At 38.0% G+C, this 18,798-nt stretch overlaps 1 protein-coding gene across 1 annotated transcript; it reads left to right on the forward strand.

Moving 5' to 3' along the window:
- The first annotated feature begins 33 nt into the window (after positions 1–33).
- On the forward strand, positions 34–4,112 carry ndufa8 (NADH:ubiquinone oxidoreductase subunit A8). Its single transcript, XM_052117344.1, has 4 exons — positions 34–201; positions 2,964–3,127; positions 3,529–3,694; positions 3,784–4,112. The coding sequence occupies exons 1-4, from the start codon at positions 151–153 to the stop codon at positions 3,919–3,921; spliced, it is 519 nt and encodes a 172-aa protein (XP_051973304.1). The 5' UTR covers positions 34–150; the 3' UTR covers positions 3,922–4,112.
- Positions 4,113–18,798: the final 14,686 nt, after the last annotated feature.

Raw genomic sequence — 18,798 nt, forward strand, 5'->3', positions numbered from 1 at the left:
TCGAAAGGCGCCCGAAAGTCACCGCGCATACTCAGTAAACTGCCCTTCTCCGTCCGGCCTCGTCCTGCTGTCGACGGGGACCTTGAGTTGTTTTGTGGTGTGAACTGTCAAACTCATTTTGGTTAGTTTTTGTGCATTAAAAGTAACACCATGCCCGGTGTGGTTGAGGTTCCGACTTCGCATGAGCTGAACGTCGAAGAGGTACGTATGAAAATGTGGAAAAAATAACCAAGCGCGAGTCTGAAGCTGCTGGAGTCACGACTGCTAGCCAGTACAGTTCATTTAAACATTAAATGTGTAGGACTAGCATTGCGTTGTATGCAGGTTACTTAACCCTTGTGCGTCCATTTTAAAATGTTACTCAGTGGTCATCAGAGGACAAAAATATCTGCGTCAAAAAAATCTGCCATAATAATATTATATATTCATATTTCCAGTTTCAATGAGTTAATTATTTTAACCAACATCAATCCTGATCATAACTACCAAATATTCATTCATTTTCAGGATTTTAACCCTTTAAATGCCACTGCTGTTTTTACACACACACACACACACACACACACACACACACACACACACACACACTTCTTAATACACTCATACAAAACTCAATTTGACATCCATACCAACACACCACTCAATTTATTAAGTTGGCCTGTAGTGCTCTATAATACAGCTAAAAGAAAATATGGAAAAGTATGTATCTCCTCCATAGACTAAACTTGAGAAAAATGGTACCATCGTGTGGAAAATATAAAAAATTTACATTTTGAAACCAGGGCTCTGGAATGAAAGCATAATATAATATAATCCATGCTTTAATGGCACTGGTATCAAATATTGCTGTTTTAATATGCTCCGATGGGGACATTTATGTCCTGAAGGTCCTGAGTGTAACTAATTTGTGTACACAGTGTATTATAAAAAGTATTATAGGAACTGAGGTTGAAATATCAAAATCCCCCCCAAAAATACAAACATTTGGCAAAATTTATGCTGTTGGCATTAACAGCCAAAATGATTGAAAAAGACAAAAATGTTCCGAAGGTCGCACAAGGGTTAAGCTTGAGAAAGTCAGTAGCGATTTGAAAGCATTGGGAAACTGGTTTGTGAACTGTGCTTGGCTTGTTTTTAGCTAATAGCTGACTGTCCTTTATAATATGTTGACATTTACTAGAACTAACATTCTCACATTTTGTCTGAGCAGTTTTATTATTGAGCCACATTAGAGTATTGGGTGAAATGTCATGCACTGCATGCAGATTCATTTAAATTTCTTGGCAATAACTTATGCGATGAAGAAACTGCAGATAACTTTTTTTTTTAATATGTAGCCATGATTTATTTAATTTAATAGATGTATTTCTCACAAGGGTAAATAGGTTAATGCATTCAATTAAAGGTAATTCATGTTTCTTCTACAGTTGAAGTCAGAAGCTTACATACACTTAGGTTGAAGTCATTAAAAAATTTTTTTAAGCACTCCACATATTTAATATTAGCAAACTATAGTGTTTGGCAAGTCTTCTAGGACAACTTGTGCATGACACAAGTTATTTTTCCAACAATTGTTTATAGACTTTACAGATTGTTTCACTTTTAATTGACTATATCACGATTCCAGTGGGTCAGAAGTTCACATACACTAAGTTAACTGACTTTAAAAATAATTGTCAAACCTCCACAGGTCTGGTTCTTCCTTGGGAGTAATTTCTAAATGCCTGAAGGTACCACGTTCATCTGTACAAACAAGTACGCAAGTATAAACACCATGGGACAACGCAGCCATCATACAGCTCAGGAAAGAGATGCATTCTGTCTCCTAGAGATTAATGTAATTTGGTGCGAAAAGTGCAAATCAATCCCAGAAAAACAGCAAAGGACCAGGTAGACAAATATCTATATCCACAGTAAAACGAGTCCTATATTGACGTAACCTGAAAGTAGACAAGTATCTATATCCACAGTAAAATTAGTCCTATATCGAAATAACCTGAAAGGCTGCTCAGCAAGGAAGAAGCCACTGCTCCAAAACCACCATAAAAAGCCAGACTACAGATTGCAAGTGCACATGGGGACAAAGATCTGCTTTTTGGAGAAATTTCCTCTGGTCTGATGAAACAAAAATGTAACTGTTTGGCTATAATGACCATCGGTATAGTTGGAGGAAAAAATTGAAGCTTGCAAGCCGAAGAACACCATCCCAACCGTGAAGCATGGGGGTAGCAGCATCATGTTGTGGGGGTGCTTTGCTGTAGGAAAACTGGTGCACTTCACAAAATAGATGGTATCATGAGGAAGGAATATTATTTGGATATATTGAAGCAACATCTCAAGACATCAGCCAGGAAGTTAAAGGTCTGTCACAAATGGGTCTTCCAAATGGACAATGACCCAAGCATTCCTCCACAGTTGTGGCAAAATGGCTTAAGGACAACAAAGTCAAGGTATTGGAGTGGCCATCACAAAGCCCTGACCTCAATCTGATAGAACATTTGTTGTCAGAAATGAAAAAGCATGTGTGAGCAAGGAGGCCTACAGAGCTAACTCAGTTACACCAGTTCTGTCTGGAGGAATGGGACAAAATTCCAGCAACTTATTGTAAGAAGCTTGTGGAAGGCTACCCAAAACTTTTGACCCAAATTAAACAATTTAAAGGAAATGTTACCAAATACTAACAAAGTGTATGTAAACTTCTGACCCACTGAGAATGTGATGAAATGAATAAAAGCTGAAATAAACAATTATTGCTACTATTTTTCTGACATTACATATTCTTAAAATAAAGTAGTGATCCTAACTGACCTAAGACAGGGAATGTTTTCTATGATTAAATGTCAGGAATTGTGAAAAACTGAGTTTAAATGTATTTGGCTAAGGTGTATGTAAACGTCTTGACTTCAACTGTATATGTGCTTTCTGTATGATTATAACAGTGCTGTCACACTGTGTCTGTGCAGGTTAATGTATCATCTGCTGTACTGAAGGCTGCTGCTCATCATTATGGCTCTCAGTGTGACAAGGCCAACAAAGAGTTCATGCTGTGCCGCTGGGAGGAGAAGGACCCTAGAAAGTGTCTGAATGAAGGGAGAAAAGTTAATGAATGTGCAGTTAACTTCTTCAGGTACTGTGAAAAAACGATCTGTGCTGTGACAGCAGTGGTTGTAACTTAACAAATAAAAGACACAAAATGCTTGAAATGAACATTTATAGTATCTTATTTACTCTAATGTGCAGCTACCTTGTTAACATTATTTTCATTTTGTCACGTAACTGCAGTGTGACAGGTGTCTGTCAGTAATGCATACAAGGAGCAAGTGTAATGACAGTTGAGATGTGAAAACTTGCACTTGCCATAGGGACCAACTATTTTATGCACAATTTAAATATATGCATTGAACAGAATAACAAAAGATATCAAGGTAAATATAAAAACGAAAAGCCAGAAAGTTCCTCCCATCTGTTCTTAAACCGAAGTTACACACTAACCTAATGGTGTTATGCTAAAATACTGTTGTTCTGCAGGCAGATAAAAGGAAACTGTGCTGAGTCCTTCACAGAGTACTGGACCTGTCTGGACTACTCTAACCTGGCTGAGCTGCGTCACTGTCGCAAACAGCAGAAAGAGTTTGATAACTGCGTGCTGGAGAAACTGGGCTGGGAAAGGCCTGCATTAGGAGACCTGTCCAAAGTGGGTCAACCTATTTTAATAACATATTTTTTCCACTAGATTTAATTGATGTTGGAAGGAAGTTTTCATTCATTGACCCTCTCCCACAGGTGACCAAGGTGGCGACAACTCGGCCCCTGCCTGAAAACCCCTACCATTCAAGACCAAGACCTGAGCCCAACACTCCCATAGAGGCTGAGCTCCAGCCATCCAAGCATGGCAGCCGCATGTTCTTCTGGAACTGGTGAAGAGGGCCAATCACTGTCCTCTGAACATCATATCCACCGCCTCCTTCCTCCAAACTACCACCAGACCGAACTGGAGAGTACCAGATACAGCATGCCAGTGGTAGCACTGTTATCCTAACATTATGTGTAAAAATGTCAATACATTTTGTTCACTCAATACATATTATTGAATTAAAAGGAATTAATTTAAACTTTGACTGCAGGTTGCATTTTTTGGTTGGAAAGTTGGAAGGTAGGGTGAATTGGGGTTAGATGGGATAATGACTTTCATAACTTTCAGTTCAATTAACGGTGCAGACAGGACACCATACTAAACTACTCTTGACAGTGTTTTTTGGGCAACCACTCAGTGTAACCGCTATTAAATCAGCAGCGCAAAATATACAGCGTGACCAGTGTAGTCCGATACCCAAACAAATGACTAATATTTGACGGTTCTTTTGAATCTACAGCGCGAAACATACAACACGACCAGTGTAGCCTGATCTACACAAATTTACAGTGTGAAACACAGCGTGACCAGTGTAGTCTGATTCTCAAACAAATGACTCTTATGAGCCAGTTCTTTTTAAATAGACTACACAGCACAACCAGTGTAGTCTGATTTCCGAACAAAGAACACTCATGATCTGGTTCTTTTCAATCTACAGCGCAATAGACTACACACCGCGTCTAGTGTAGCACGATTCCCAAACAAATGACTTGTATGAGGCAGTCCTTTTGAATCTTCAGTGAAAAACAACATACAACACAACCCGTGTAGTCCGATTCCCCAATAAATTACTATGTGCAGTTCTTTTGAATCTACAGCACGAAATACACAGTGCAACCAGCGTAGTCCGATTTCCGATTAAATTACTGTCATGAGTTTCTATTGAATCTTCAGCGTAATACATACAGCATGCACATTATAGACCGATTTTTGAACAATTGACTCATATGAGGCAGTTCTTTTGAATCTACTGCATGAAACATAAAACGTGACTAGTGTAGACCGATTCATGAACAAATTATTCTAATGAGCCGACTCTTGAATCTACAGCACGACCAGTGTAGCACGATTCCTGAATAAATTACATGTTTGAGGCGTTACTTTTGAATCTTCAGTGAAAACATACAAAAACAACCAGTGTAGTCCGATTCCCGAACAAACGACTTTAATGAGCAGTTCTGTTGAATCTACAGCAAGAAACTTACAGCATCACCAGTGTAGTCCGATTCCCGAACAAATGACTCCCATGAGCCGGTTCTTTTTTGTAAAAATCTGTATGAACTGCACATAATTTTTTCGACTCAAAATTAACCAAGAATTGTTACTGATATGTACTGAAAGGGACAGTTCACACAAAAATGAAAGTTCTCTATCATTTACTCGCCCTCATGCCATCCCATGTGTATGGCTTTCTTTCTTCAGCTGAACACAAAGATTTTTAGAAGAATATTTCAGCTCTGTAGGTCCATACAATGCAAGTGAATGGTGACCAAACTCCAAAGGCTTCTAAAAGCACATAAATGCAGCATAAAATTAATCCATAAGTCTCCACTGGTTTAATCAATGTCTTCGGAAGTGAGCTAGTTGGTTTTGGGTGAGAACAGATCAAAATATAACTTTTTTTTTTTTACTGTATATTTTGACAGTAGCCTTCTTGGCAATCATGCTTTCAATCTCGAATACACTTTCTAAAGCACCATCTAGTGCTGCACATGCATCAAGCAACAGGAAGTGTAATTGAGCTTGAAATCATGATTGTGCCAAGAGGCTGCAATAGCAAGATGTAGAGTGAAAAAGGAGTTCTATTTTGGTCTGTTCTCATCCATAACCAACTGTACCACTGACTTTATCTAATTTTTGGAGCTTTAAAGGGCTGATTCACTTTCATTGTATGGACGTACAGAGCTGAGATATTCTTCGAAAAATATTCATTTGTTTTCAACAGAAGAAAGAAAGTTATAAACATCTGGGATGGCATGAGGGTGAGAAAATGATGAGAGCATTTTCATTTTTGGGTGAACTATCCTTTTAAGGCTTGTGTGACTTTGTAATCACTGGATAGTTCTTGATGTGATTGTCTAGGTAGAGGCACACATTATGAATTTTGTTGTAATTAGTGACGTTGTATCTGTGAAACGTGTTTATTGGATCACTCATTCAACCTTAACTCAATTTGTTTTTTTTAAGATTTATTTCACAACAAAATTCCATCAAATTATTTTGAGTAATCTTTAATAAAGTACAATTTAAAAACCACAATATTTTAAGTTTTATTAGTTTAGTTTAATTATACTTTACACAATTCAATTTGATGGAATTTTGTTATGAACTTGAAATGTGTAAATCTTAAAAAGTGTTTATTCTTGTCATAAATGTGTTTTCATGCACATAGTTTGCTCTGCTGACCAGCCACCACCTCCTATCTTAATCTGGTGGTACGGTGTGTGTTTTAAAACCAGATTGTGACTGTGTAGTGTCATGCACCTCAGGGGCTGGAAGGTTCATCCCCTCGGGTTTTGGCCAATTTCCACCAGAGCACCCTCTTTACTTCCTTACCAGCCCCAGGAGCAGGGCTGTCTGAACAACACTATTCAAGTTCAAAGAGTCAGTCCTACACAGCCACAGAGCACCACAGGTCAATTGGCTCTACTGGCAACAGCACTGCCTTAAGTAAATAAACCTAAGAGCAAAGCTCCATTTTGCTGCATAGTTTTCAATTTTTAACATTTAGTGCTTTTACATGCACACTAATATGCTGATGACATCCAAAAATCAGCTTATTCAAAAACTCAGACAATTCAAGAAAAATGTGACAAGATATTTTAAATAATCAAATTATTCTCTGCTTTTGATGTCAGTACATAAACAGGCATACACACAACACTTGAACACATTGGATAAGCTGGTAAGAATGCCAGTAAAGATGTTTACTTGCAATGCGAAATCAGGGTAATGTGCAAAACGTTAAACCATTTATGACCTTACGCAGATAAAATAATACAGTGTAAGATGTATACATGACCACTCACGTTGTTGGCTAGCATAATCATTGTAAGCTTGTACATGTAAACATACGATTCTATTGGAACTACAGCAATTACATCACATTTTAAAAAATGAATTATTGTTTGAGGCTGACTGAATCATGCAGGTAAACATACCGAGTCTAAGAAGTCTTGAAAAGTCAAGCGCTTTTTCTGTGAGGTCCCACAAGTGAAATTTAATCAAACTGGAACAATAATTTTTTTTTCTTTTTCTTTTTTTGTGTGCTCAAATTAAGCTCATAGTTGCTCTTGCCTCATTCAGGTTAAACGTCATTCTGGATGAAATACTTATACTCTTTGAATAACCAAAGAAAGCTGCCTGAGAGGCACTGGTGAATTTGCTATGATATTTTCTTGGCTGAAGTGAAGCAGAAGAAAGGAGAGCCAGCGTTGTGCCAGTGGAACAGAGGAATTATGGTATAGGAGCCCTTAGGGTATCAGATCAAGGGAAATATGACACATACTAGGAGCACTAGTTAACATTGGGGCAAATAAAATTGACGGTAAGTAGTGGTGTAAGTTTTATAAGACAAGGTCGTTTTGGAATTGGTCAAGGCCCTTACTATAAACTGTGGATTGAGGTAAAATAAAGCAATAAGCCACAGGAGACCGCTCATTGTGGGAATTTTACCACAGGTTTGGGGGTTTCTTCTGGTGTTCTTGGGATTTGAATAAACCCTGAAACCTGAGTATTACACTTTGGGCTCTAACTTGTCCCACACCATTTGTGCTTCAGACATTAAAGATGCCACAAATTATACTGTTCGGCTTAAGTTATCATACAAAGGTGTCGTATTTACTTTTCTAAGAGACCAGACCTATTATTTTGGCCTGGTGGTTGATAAAACGGATGAAAAAAAGTCCCTTGCAGTGAAGAAGGGCAGATCCATTTCTAAAGAGTTAATGTATGGAACTAGATATAAAGCCTACTATAATGGCCTAATATAAATCCTAATCCTACTCTAGAAAGTTAATAGTAAATAAATTATGAAGTACATTAACAGGGCCGTTATTCCGTTACTAGGAGGCCACCGCAACGGTTTAATTATCAACTTGTTTCTTACATAAACCTATCGATTCGCTTCAGAAGACATTCATTGATCTACTGGAGTGGTGTGGATTACTTTTATACTGTCTAAGTATGAGTTTTGGACTGTCAAAGTGCTGGCACCCATGTACATCCATTATAAGGACCTGACAGAGTTCTGTCTTCTAAAAATCTTCATTAGTTTTCTGCTGAAGAAAGACAGTCATATACATCAGGGGAGATCATTTACATTTTTGGGTGAACTAGTCCTTTAAGGACTAGCAAGTCAAACACCATTGTTGTCATTGAGCCAAATATGTCTAAACACAAAGTTCCCCTAGATATCCAAAGGTGCGGTCCAATCCACAGACTCCTGCAGGAAATTTTGACAGCGGTGAAGGTGACCCGGACAGCTTCACAGGTCTGTGTACTGTGTGTAGGGAGGCTGGAGTCTGGAGACAGGGCCTGGGGGCTCGTGGCAGCGCTTGTTCAGACCTCAACAAAGGAAATGGGGGTCACTGTTGGTCGAATCTCCCGCAGCACAGGAAGCTCACTTTGGCAGCGGAAAGAAACACAATACTGGACTTTCACAGAGCAACAGCTCGCACGGGAGTCCACGGTGATAAAACACTCAAACAAACCAGCTCATTCTTGTCCCTATACTGTCAATTTTCCTATTATTCACTGATGAATTTGACAGGATCATATAAATATTTGAAACAGTGATGTGCATAAACTGCTTGTTGCTGAGCGTTCCCTTATCATCCAGTCATCGGGTCACATGTGTGTATGCCAAGGGACTCAATGTTATGAAGTGTGAGTAATGATCTGTTTTGAGACCCACAGAAAGAGAATCTGCCTCCACTCTTGGGGAATGTGACTTTTTTAAACCGTTACCGTATTCATTATTAAAAGTAACTAATTACGTTGTATTTCAACTTTTTGTGGATAGCAGCACGTTATGCTACTTTTCTCACCATTAGCTAGCTAAGCCACTTTTTTTTTACATTGGAAGTGATACATTCTTGACAAAAATTATTTACAACGAATTTTTGGTGCACCAGAATCTTTTTTACATAATGCGTCATCAGCTGAGAATTGAACTCTTAAACATTGAAGAGGGCAACCAATTGGACAGATTTTATCCCTCACAGCCTCATTGTCATTTAAGAAAAATGTAATACAATTATTTTAAAAAGTAACTTGGATATATTGTGTAAATATAACAAATAAAGCACCAAACGTTTCTTACAAAAAAAAAGAAAAAACATGTTATCCCAACACTGCTTGCCGTACAGGTGACATGTTGAAAAAGCCTATTGAGTGTGGTTACATCTTTTTGAGAATACGTCTAGATATTTGCAGAACAGCAAATAGTTTTGACTCCTTGTTGTGTCTGTGTTTATGGCAGAGTGCATGCTATATGTTCACTCTGGGCTTTCTCCTCTTCTCTGATCTGGCGTGTTGAGAGGTGCTTTCATGTTTCCACTTAAAATGGCCTCTCGCTAGAGTAGCTTTGAACTTGCATGCAGGTCTAAGTAAAATACACAGGCTGCCACTGTCCTGTAGAATTGCGCTCCAGATGTCTTGATGTGTAACAATACATGCATATTTTAGGATAACACACAACTTGATCCATACCACAAGTATAATGGGATTTGCATTTAAACTGGATTAATGTCGTGTTTGACAGGAGAGTCTGATTTTACTCATACATACATATGCAAACAAATCTCATGGCAGTTGGCAGAATACAAAAAACGCATAGAATACCTTGACATTCTAAACATTTTTAGAAAAAACTAGGTACTGTAGTGTTACTAGACAGACAGACAGACAGACAGACAGACAGACAGACAGACAGACAGACAGATAGATAGATAGATAGATAGATAGATAGATAGATAGATAGATAGATAGATAGATAGATAGATCAATCGATCAATGATGGATGGATGGATAGTCTTTACATCAAACCCTCTAGCACCACCAACAGTTCAACTTTGCACTTTTGTTTATGCTAGTAACGTTTGAGCAGTGTTCTGCGGTTGGCCGTAATTTTGTGTTAAAATGCTGTATTTTAGCAGCACATTGGTGATTAAATGTACAACTTGGTATGTGTCATTGACACCATGCCCTGAAGGTACCTGAGAAGTTTATTGAGACCCCACCCCCCAGTTTGAGATAGCTTTGTGACATGGAGCATTATCATCCTGGAAATAGCCATTAGAAGAGGGGTCAATTGTGGATATGAAGGGATGCACTCAGTCAGCAACAATACTCTATAGGCTGTGGCATTCAATCGATGATTGATTAGTATTAATGGGCCCAAAGTGTGCCAAACAACACTAAAACATTCCTCACGCCATTACACCACTGCCATCAGCCTGGACTGTTGACACAAGGCAGGTTGGTTTCATAGATTCAAGCAGTTTGCGCCAAATTCTGACCCTACCATCTGTGTGCCTCAGTAGAAATTGAGAATCATCAGAACAGACTAGGTATTTCAAGTCTTTATCTGTCTAGTTTAGGTGGGCCTGTGCCCACTACAGCCTCAGCTTTCTGTTCTTGGCTGACAGAAGTGAAACCCGATGTGGTCTTCTGCTGTTGTAGCCCATCTGCCTCAATGTTTAACATGTTGTGCATTCTGAGATGCTATTCTGCTCACTATTGTACAGAGTGGTTATCTGAGTTACCGTAGCCTTTCTGTCAGCTCGAACCAGTCTGGGCATTCTCCATTGACCTCTCTCATCAACAAGGGATTTCCATCTGCATAACTGTTAATCACTGGATGTTTTTTTGTTTTTGGAACCATTCTGAGTAAATTCTAGAGACTGTTGTGCATGAAAATACCAGGAGATCAGCAGTTTGTCTGGCACCAGCAATCATGCCACAGTCAAAATCACTGTGATCACATTGTTTCCCAATTTTTATGGTTGATGTGAACATTAACTGAAGCTCCTGACCTGTATCTGCATGGTTTTATGCTCTGAGTGGCTGCCATGATTGGCTGATTAGATAATCACATTAATAAGTTGGTGTACAGGTGATCCTCATAAAGTGCTCAGTGAGTGAGTGAGACATAATTTTGAACATGGTTCTCCAAGGGATTTAAAAGGAAATCATGGCATTACCATTGTGTTTGTGTCAAAAACATGGTATTACTTGAATACTATGTCCAAAAAAACATAAATACATTTCCAAAAGCTTTTCCACATCAGAATCTGTGTATTTCTATAAAATATCGAGGAAACACAAAGTGATGAGCGATCATTTGTCTTATCACTGAACTTCAACTATGTTAGGTGTATGCTGCAATTAATTATTGTTAGAGTGATATGATTTTAAAGCGACTGAGTAATGGCTGTTAACTGGCACTTTGAGAATGTAAATCCCACACAACTTTAACCTTAGGACCTCCCGCGGTGATTCACCATGTATTTCCAGTATCATGCCTCACTAAAGAGACACTCAGACATCTGATAACTGATGGCAACTACACAGATTGATGTTTGCATTCCAAATGGCGTGTGAAGTGCCTTTTCTGTTTTGAAAAGGCTCATGACAGCTTTCGCCTGAGCTATCCATTTAGCGACTCTTTCTCAGAGGGCAAAATGAAGTGTTAGAACTGAGACAAGACAGCACAAGAGTATAGTCCTGACCACCTGTGTAATTTTGAAAACAGATTTTTTTTGCTAACTAAACACAGGCATAGCCTGTGAGTTTGGTTAAATGCGGTCTCTCGCAATAACTGTCACGTTGGCGTGAGTGAGCGCATGTTGCAAATGAAAGGTGTCAGTGTACGGATGATTGTATATTTTCTTTCAAACTGAATTGCCTATATAATGCAACACTGCACTGGGTGAAAATTGTTAGCATTTCTGAAGTGTCAGTGCTTCACAAATGTTTTGCAAACTGATACTGAAGTACGTGATGGCACACAATGTCTAAACGCATCCCGCTCTTGCAGGTGTTGCCATGCTGTTTTTCCAAAGATTAATTGCAGAGCTGAATCAACTCTATGCCTATGGCAACATAGCCATTTTACATGCCAATTGCACTGCATCCTCTAGAGTGTACGCATGCTTTGAATGCAACAAGCCTGGCTGGAGGCTCGAGACATGATTTTATAGTGTATATAGATAGATAAACAAATAGAGGAATGATTGATTGCTCATTAGAAGAGTTATAGTGAATGACAGGCCCAGCTGTTGACAGCTGCAGGCGAATATAAAGTAGGGCAACTGATGACGGAGGGCACGGGGCTCTGGATTTGAAAAGGAGGAAAACGGGTTCAGCGCTACAGATCCTCTCGTGCCAGCCCTGTGTTTGTGTTGGCTCATGCCCAGGCTTCCATTACTCCTTTTGAGATACAGCTTTCAGGACTATTTACAGCCCTGGCCACAGTGTTCGTGCGAGCTCCAAATCCTTTTCTTTTTTTCTTCTCTCCTTCCTTACCATCGTTCCTTGTTGGTGAGGCAGTGTTATATACTGTATTGTTTGTTGAAACTCAATGAATGGAGAATGAGCACAGCATACTGGTGCAAGACGAGCCAGGATGTTCACCCTACTGAAAAGATGGCCAAGATTAATTTACATGCTGATTTAGTGCTGGTCTAGAGTGCAACAGTCTTATTCCAAGAATGTAAAAATCCCATAAATGTTTTGTACTAACTACGATTTTTAACTAACTTATAAAGTTACTAACTTTAAAGACAGGTCAACCCTTCCGCGGTAGTCAATCGATGGTATATGCTAATGTTGGAGCCATCAGTGTTATTTCAACTTAATATAAAAAAAGTTTCATGTTTAATAGTGGAATTCCTGGAGAAGAACTAAATTATCCAGGATTCTGAGGGTGAAAATCCACCAATCACTTTGGAAAAAACACTTCCGGAATCAAGACGGCTGAAATATAGGCGGTCAATGTTGCACTTTATTGTTGCTAATAGTCATTTTGTTCATCAGGCATGACCTATTTAATGAAAATTAATAAGCAAGTCTTGCTGGTTAAGCTACCCTGCTGAAAAAGCCCCAAACATCTCAAACCAGTCTACAGTGGTTAGCTGTTCTGTTGGCCTGGCCAAGCTGGTTAGTCTGGTCTATTTTTCTGAACTAAGAGGGGTTTGGGGCACTTGTCAGCTGGTCAGACTGGAAAACCATTTGGCCAACCAGATGAACACCAGCTTGGCCAGGTCAGGAGAACAGCTACACCACCTTAAGACTGATTAAATTAGCTTAAACCAGTTAAGAACCAGAAAACCACAAGGCTTAGGACCTTTTTCACGCATCGATATGTGTCATTATAATTATATATATATATTTTTTTTAGATATAAATAAAATAAAAATAATTTGTCTTTTCAAACAATCAGCTAAAACCATCAACTTGACATTTCCGTCCACAGATCTACCGATCACTGGTTGTTGTTTATTTTTCTCGCACTATTCTCTATACACTCTAGAGACTGTTGCACGTGAAAATCCCAGAAGATCAGCAGTTACAGAAATACTCAAACCAGCCCGTCTGGCATTAACAATCATGCCACGGTCAAAATGACTAAGATCACGTTTTTTCCGCATTCTGATGGTTGATGTGAACATTAACTGAAGCTCCTGACCCGTATCTGCATGATTTTATACATTACACTGCTGCCACATAATTGGCTGATTAGATAATCACATGAATAATTAGATGTACAGGTGTACCTAATAAAGTGGCCGGTGAGTGTATATATCAACACTACTTTGGGAAGGTTTGAGCCACAGGGTAAATTATAGGGGTTAGCACACTGGATGTGTCTGGCGGATGATATGGCACTTTCTAAAATTCAAAACAGTTATGTTTTATTACAGGACGTGCACCACCACTGACAGACGATGAGCTATGACTCCGGAGGCTGCACATTATGTAGTGCTACTCAATGCAACTAGCTTAGTTTTCCATTAAATTCGACCCAAATCATTATCAAAGCACAAAGATTGTTTTCTCTAGTCATCACTGGATGAGATTGTGTACATGTATTTTTCAGATAACCTACACAATGTATTTTCAGTTACAAACTATGTCTTTTTGTGGTTTGACAGTTTAACAGATACTATGTTACACAAAGATAAATTTCATAATAAATGTCGTCATTGCTAATAGTTCAGTTTCCGCAGTTACACCAGTTTCATACACTTACCTGTAAACTCATCAACGTCACTTTGTTCATTCTTTAACAAGTACAAACACCTTCGTAACTTTTGTGTGTATAGTGATCCACCACAACCTAGTTTGGAATGCAACTATGCCTCTCCTACCGGTGAGCGGCGAATGGCTTCAGTAAATGTTATATCTCTCCCTTGTGGTTTCCCAAAGCTTAAAGCTATTGGAAAGCACACAAATTAGGCTTCAAATTTAAATGTCAGTTAATGTTAATAATGTTGATAAAACAACGTGCCGATCAGTAATTGATATAGCGACATTTTATGACATCCCTAAAAACTGGTTGGTTTATTAGCTTGGTGAAACCACCAGCACACCAGCATCCAAAACACCACATACGCTGTTGACATTTGGTCTTTTCAGAAGGACAGCAAAACTGCCCTACTCTATTTGCCTCCTCTTGACTCTTCTTTTATCAACTCTTTTCATTCTGAGATGGACTTACATCATAGACACCAACTCACCAGCCAATACATGCAATCATACACCACCAGCCATTGCAGTTTTTTTTTAATTCAAATTATTTGTTGTCCTTTTTCCATACTGTCAAGTTCCTGAAGGGCTTTTTCCTTGATTCCTCCAAACATCTTGGCACCGACTTGAAGGCAACGGGCCTATATTTGTTGCTCCCAGGCAAACATATACAGCGAGATCCCATGTCAGCTTTCTGGTTGGCACTCCTCCGAATGCTCCTACAAGGCAGTTGCTCATTTCCCATGCGTATCTGCAGACATGTCATTTTAATGCATTTGTGTATGTGGTTTCAGGGATCTTGAAGAGAGTGGTGAAGGGGAGGAGGTGCAGGATGGAGACATTCCTCCTCCGTGCGCTCATCTAAACAGATTGAGTTAAAAGCTGTGCTGAGCAGCCGAGCTCCTTTGGTGGTACGTATCTGACTCTACTCAGAGCTGGGCTTGAGTTTCCTATGGATGTCAAGGTGTGTTAAGCTTTCCCTGCAACTCGAGTTTCTCGGGCCGTGGTGGGCTATCAGTCACTGCTGACCACCTCCCACTTCAACCCTGGATCTAATCCACAAGCTGCAGCTGCGCTCCGGGAGTCCCAAACCCTTCACCTTCTATCAGCTATTCCAAGACTTTCTTTATCTGCAAACCCCCTTGAAACATTTTATTAATGTTTCAATAATTAACAATGGTTCCAGTGCATCTGTCTACCTTCAAATATTAATGTTGTGCATTTTAAGAGCTGATCAGTATAAATTATATGGTCATGGTTTTAGCTTCTTGCCGTGCAATCACACTTCTAAAAATGAAGGTTCCAACCCTGCTGAAATGGCTAGCATATGTTGTGTTTTAGATGCTAGTCTCCTGTGCATCAGGTTTCAGAACTAGCTTAATCATCAAGACTTCCTTCGTTAACCAAGTTTCCCTGAAAGACCATGCTGATCAACCAATTAGACCAGCATCAAACCTGTACGAACCCACATAAACGAGCCTGGACCAGCATGGAAGTTCCAGAGCTGGTCTTAACAGCAGGAATATAGAACCAAAACAGGTTTTTACAGTCTGATGTCATAGGAGAACCTTTTGAAGTTCCTCAAAGAACACTGTATACTCTTGTTCATCTATGATGCTACTGATGCTTTAAGGAACCCAGAAACCTATATGCTGATCTGAAGAACCTCTACACTGAAAAAAACATTTTTGAGTGGGGTTTACTTAAAAAATCTTGGAAACAATTTCCATGCAGAAATTGCTGGTAACTGACCATATTTTCAATTTAAGGCTACACACAATTCTTGGTGGCTTTAATTAGACATTCTCAAGTAAAGTTTACTTCACAGTGTTCTGTTTCAAGTAAACTTTCTCACTCTTAGTTTGTACATTTTACTGCAATTTAGCACCGAATTAAGCCATGCTTCAGAAGTGTACTAGCATTTCAATGCTTTTTGTAACGTATTTAGTCATGTACAACATGACACATGGGAAGCCTTCCACATGGAAGCTTAATGCATGCTATATAGTCTATTAGAGAACATAGCCGTATTTTAACCCTTAAACACATACCACTGGTCTTTGGGACCTCATTCCACCCCTGTCCCTCATCCAGTTGTGCCCACACCTCTTTAGTATTTCTCAATCTATCTCTTATAAATAGTGTGACACACAAAAAAATGCCAAAATTATATAGATATTTGTTTTGTTTTTGCACTTCCATAAATATATTATATATATTATATACGTATCTTTTTTTAAATAATTATTTAAGTTTAATATCACAGGATATAGAAGATAAATTAATACTGTGTTCATACAAATAATATATCACATTGACTTTCTGTGCAACAATGAACTATCAATAAAGGTGAATTATCAGTATTTTATATGCATATACAAATAGATAATATACATGTTATTTCTTACTCAAGGTGGCACTGATGTTTCTGTGATTGGCTTGATTTACATTTGACATTATTAACTGGTGTAGAAACAACATAGAAATAAACACAGCAAGTGCAACACATGAAAAGTATAATATGACTAATGTCATTTGGGTGTACTACTGAAATAATGTATAATGTGCATCTATTTAGACTCAACATAAGATACGCATAAGCTACACATGCTGTAAATTACACATACATTACACTTGTGTGGATTATGTGTAGCTCAAAATGTGTTCGACAGCCAGTTGCATCTCATGAAATTTCAGTGTGAAAATTATGAATCCTGTTCTTGATTTGTCCTGATTTGTTGCATTATCTCTTTAATTTATGAAAAATTAAAAAAAATACAAATATGTAAAAATATATTAATTTTGTATTTTTTTTTTATTGTCTTGAAACAATTAAAAAAATTGTGCACTTTCTGGGCATTTTGTACATCCATTTTTGATAGATATAAGTGTCTCTATAGATCAGATTATGTAAGAGTGTTTGGGAAAATTACCATGCATTTAAGGGTTAATGACAAAAGAAACAAGATACAGACCTGCACACGCAAACCTGAACTCTTGGTGCACAAAACACAATGATGGGTCATTTTGAATTGAATTTTGAAGATGAACTTCAGAAAACAAGGTTACAAAATGTAAAAAAAAAAAAAAAAAAAAAATGGTGTAAATCAAATAGCAAATAGTGAAACCATGCAAGCTCATAATTATTCAAGCCCGGTGCACGCTGCAAACTCAAGCTTCAAAAAATTAAGTAAAATGTACTTATTTCATATACTTGTATAATTTACTCAAATTAGCAAATAAATATAGCAATATTTTCTACTGTAGGATTGATACAGTGTATGATGACATTATCATAAATAATATTTACTTATAAGCTAGAGCATTCATTTGTACATTTTTGAATTGAGTATAAATGTAGAATTACTTAAAATCTTCAAGTTCAAGCTTAAACTAACTTATTCAATGTAGAAAGTACAAAATCTTCTCTGGTATATTTACTTCATCACAAACACATTTGTTTCAGTGTATTGAAATGAATCAAGAACTATAAAGGCTAGGGTATACTTAGTTTTTTCGTGTGCTGTTCCGTCTCATGCACAGTCGAGCGTTCAGCCTTCGAAAGTACAGTGTACTCTTTTTTTTCTGTGAGCTAACATGGACACATTTGGTGTATGTGCACTATGACTGCTTTGTGATACTCTTTTGGCAAACTCAACAACTTAGGCCACACGCGGACAGTTCACGTACTGTGCTGATAACGAAATTTGTGCTATGCGCATTTGTTGGGAAAGTTACTTAAATATAGTAATCCAATGCAAATGACAAATTATTTCTCTAAAATTGTAATCAGATTAATTTACTCATTGGAAAAGTAATGACATTACAAACTACTTTACTTTTAAGTTTCTTTTTAAAACACTTTTCTGCTCAACAAATTCAAAATAATCTCTATATTTCTAACCTGTTCATTGTTACACAGAAGTCATACACTCCGAACCTCACATTTCTCCTTTACAATGACTCTTTATGGGGCCATAATTCATGCATTCTACATAAATAATATATTTAAAAAATAAGCATAAACCTATAATGTACTTAAAGTACTTAAAATAATTGAAAGTCTATATCTGTAATCTTATTATTAGAAATTAATATATAATGTATTACACTACTTTCCTTGACTAAAACGTAATTAGATTACAGTAATGATTTACTTTGTAATTGGATTACACCCAGCACTGGTCATTTGCAAATTGCGCAAAATGTAACAGCACACGGTATATTTTGTTTTTAAGAAATCTCCAAAAACACAAACCAATTTATAACATGATGTACCATTAAATTAATAGAATGAGCAAAAATCACATATAACAGTATTTCCTGATAATATAATATAATATAATAATTCAGATAATTCAAAGACATTCAAGTTTTTTGGCAGTTCTGCCATGGAGTTTTCCAGCTGTCTTGGCACTGCAACCATATTTTGTGGTTCCTTCATTCAACAGAACCTCCACATTTCCGCAAGTTGTCCGGACATCCAAGCAAAGTCACAAGTCAAAGCATTTATGTTTTCAGGTAACCACAGGATAGTGTGGGTTAGGAAGAATCCTGTTTACAGCAGAAAGCCACACTTGCTGGAAACAACTGTCCAAGCGGCAAATCCAGGGAAGTCAAGAGCTTAGTCACTG

This window comes from Xyrauchen texanus, chromosome 44 (genome assembly GCF_025860055.1).
Source record: "Xyrauchen texanus isolate HMW12.3.18 chromosome 44, RBS_HiC_50CHRs, whole genome shotgun sequence".
NCBI lineage: Eukaryota > Metazoa > Chordata > Actinopteri > Cypriniformes > Catostomidae > Xyrauchen > Xyrauchen texanus.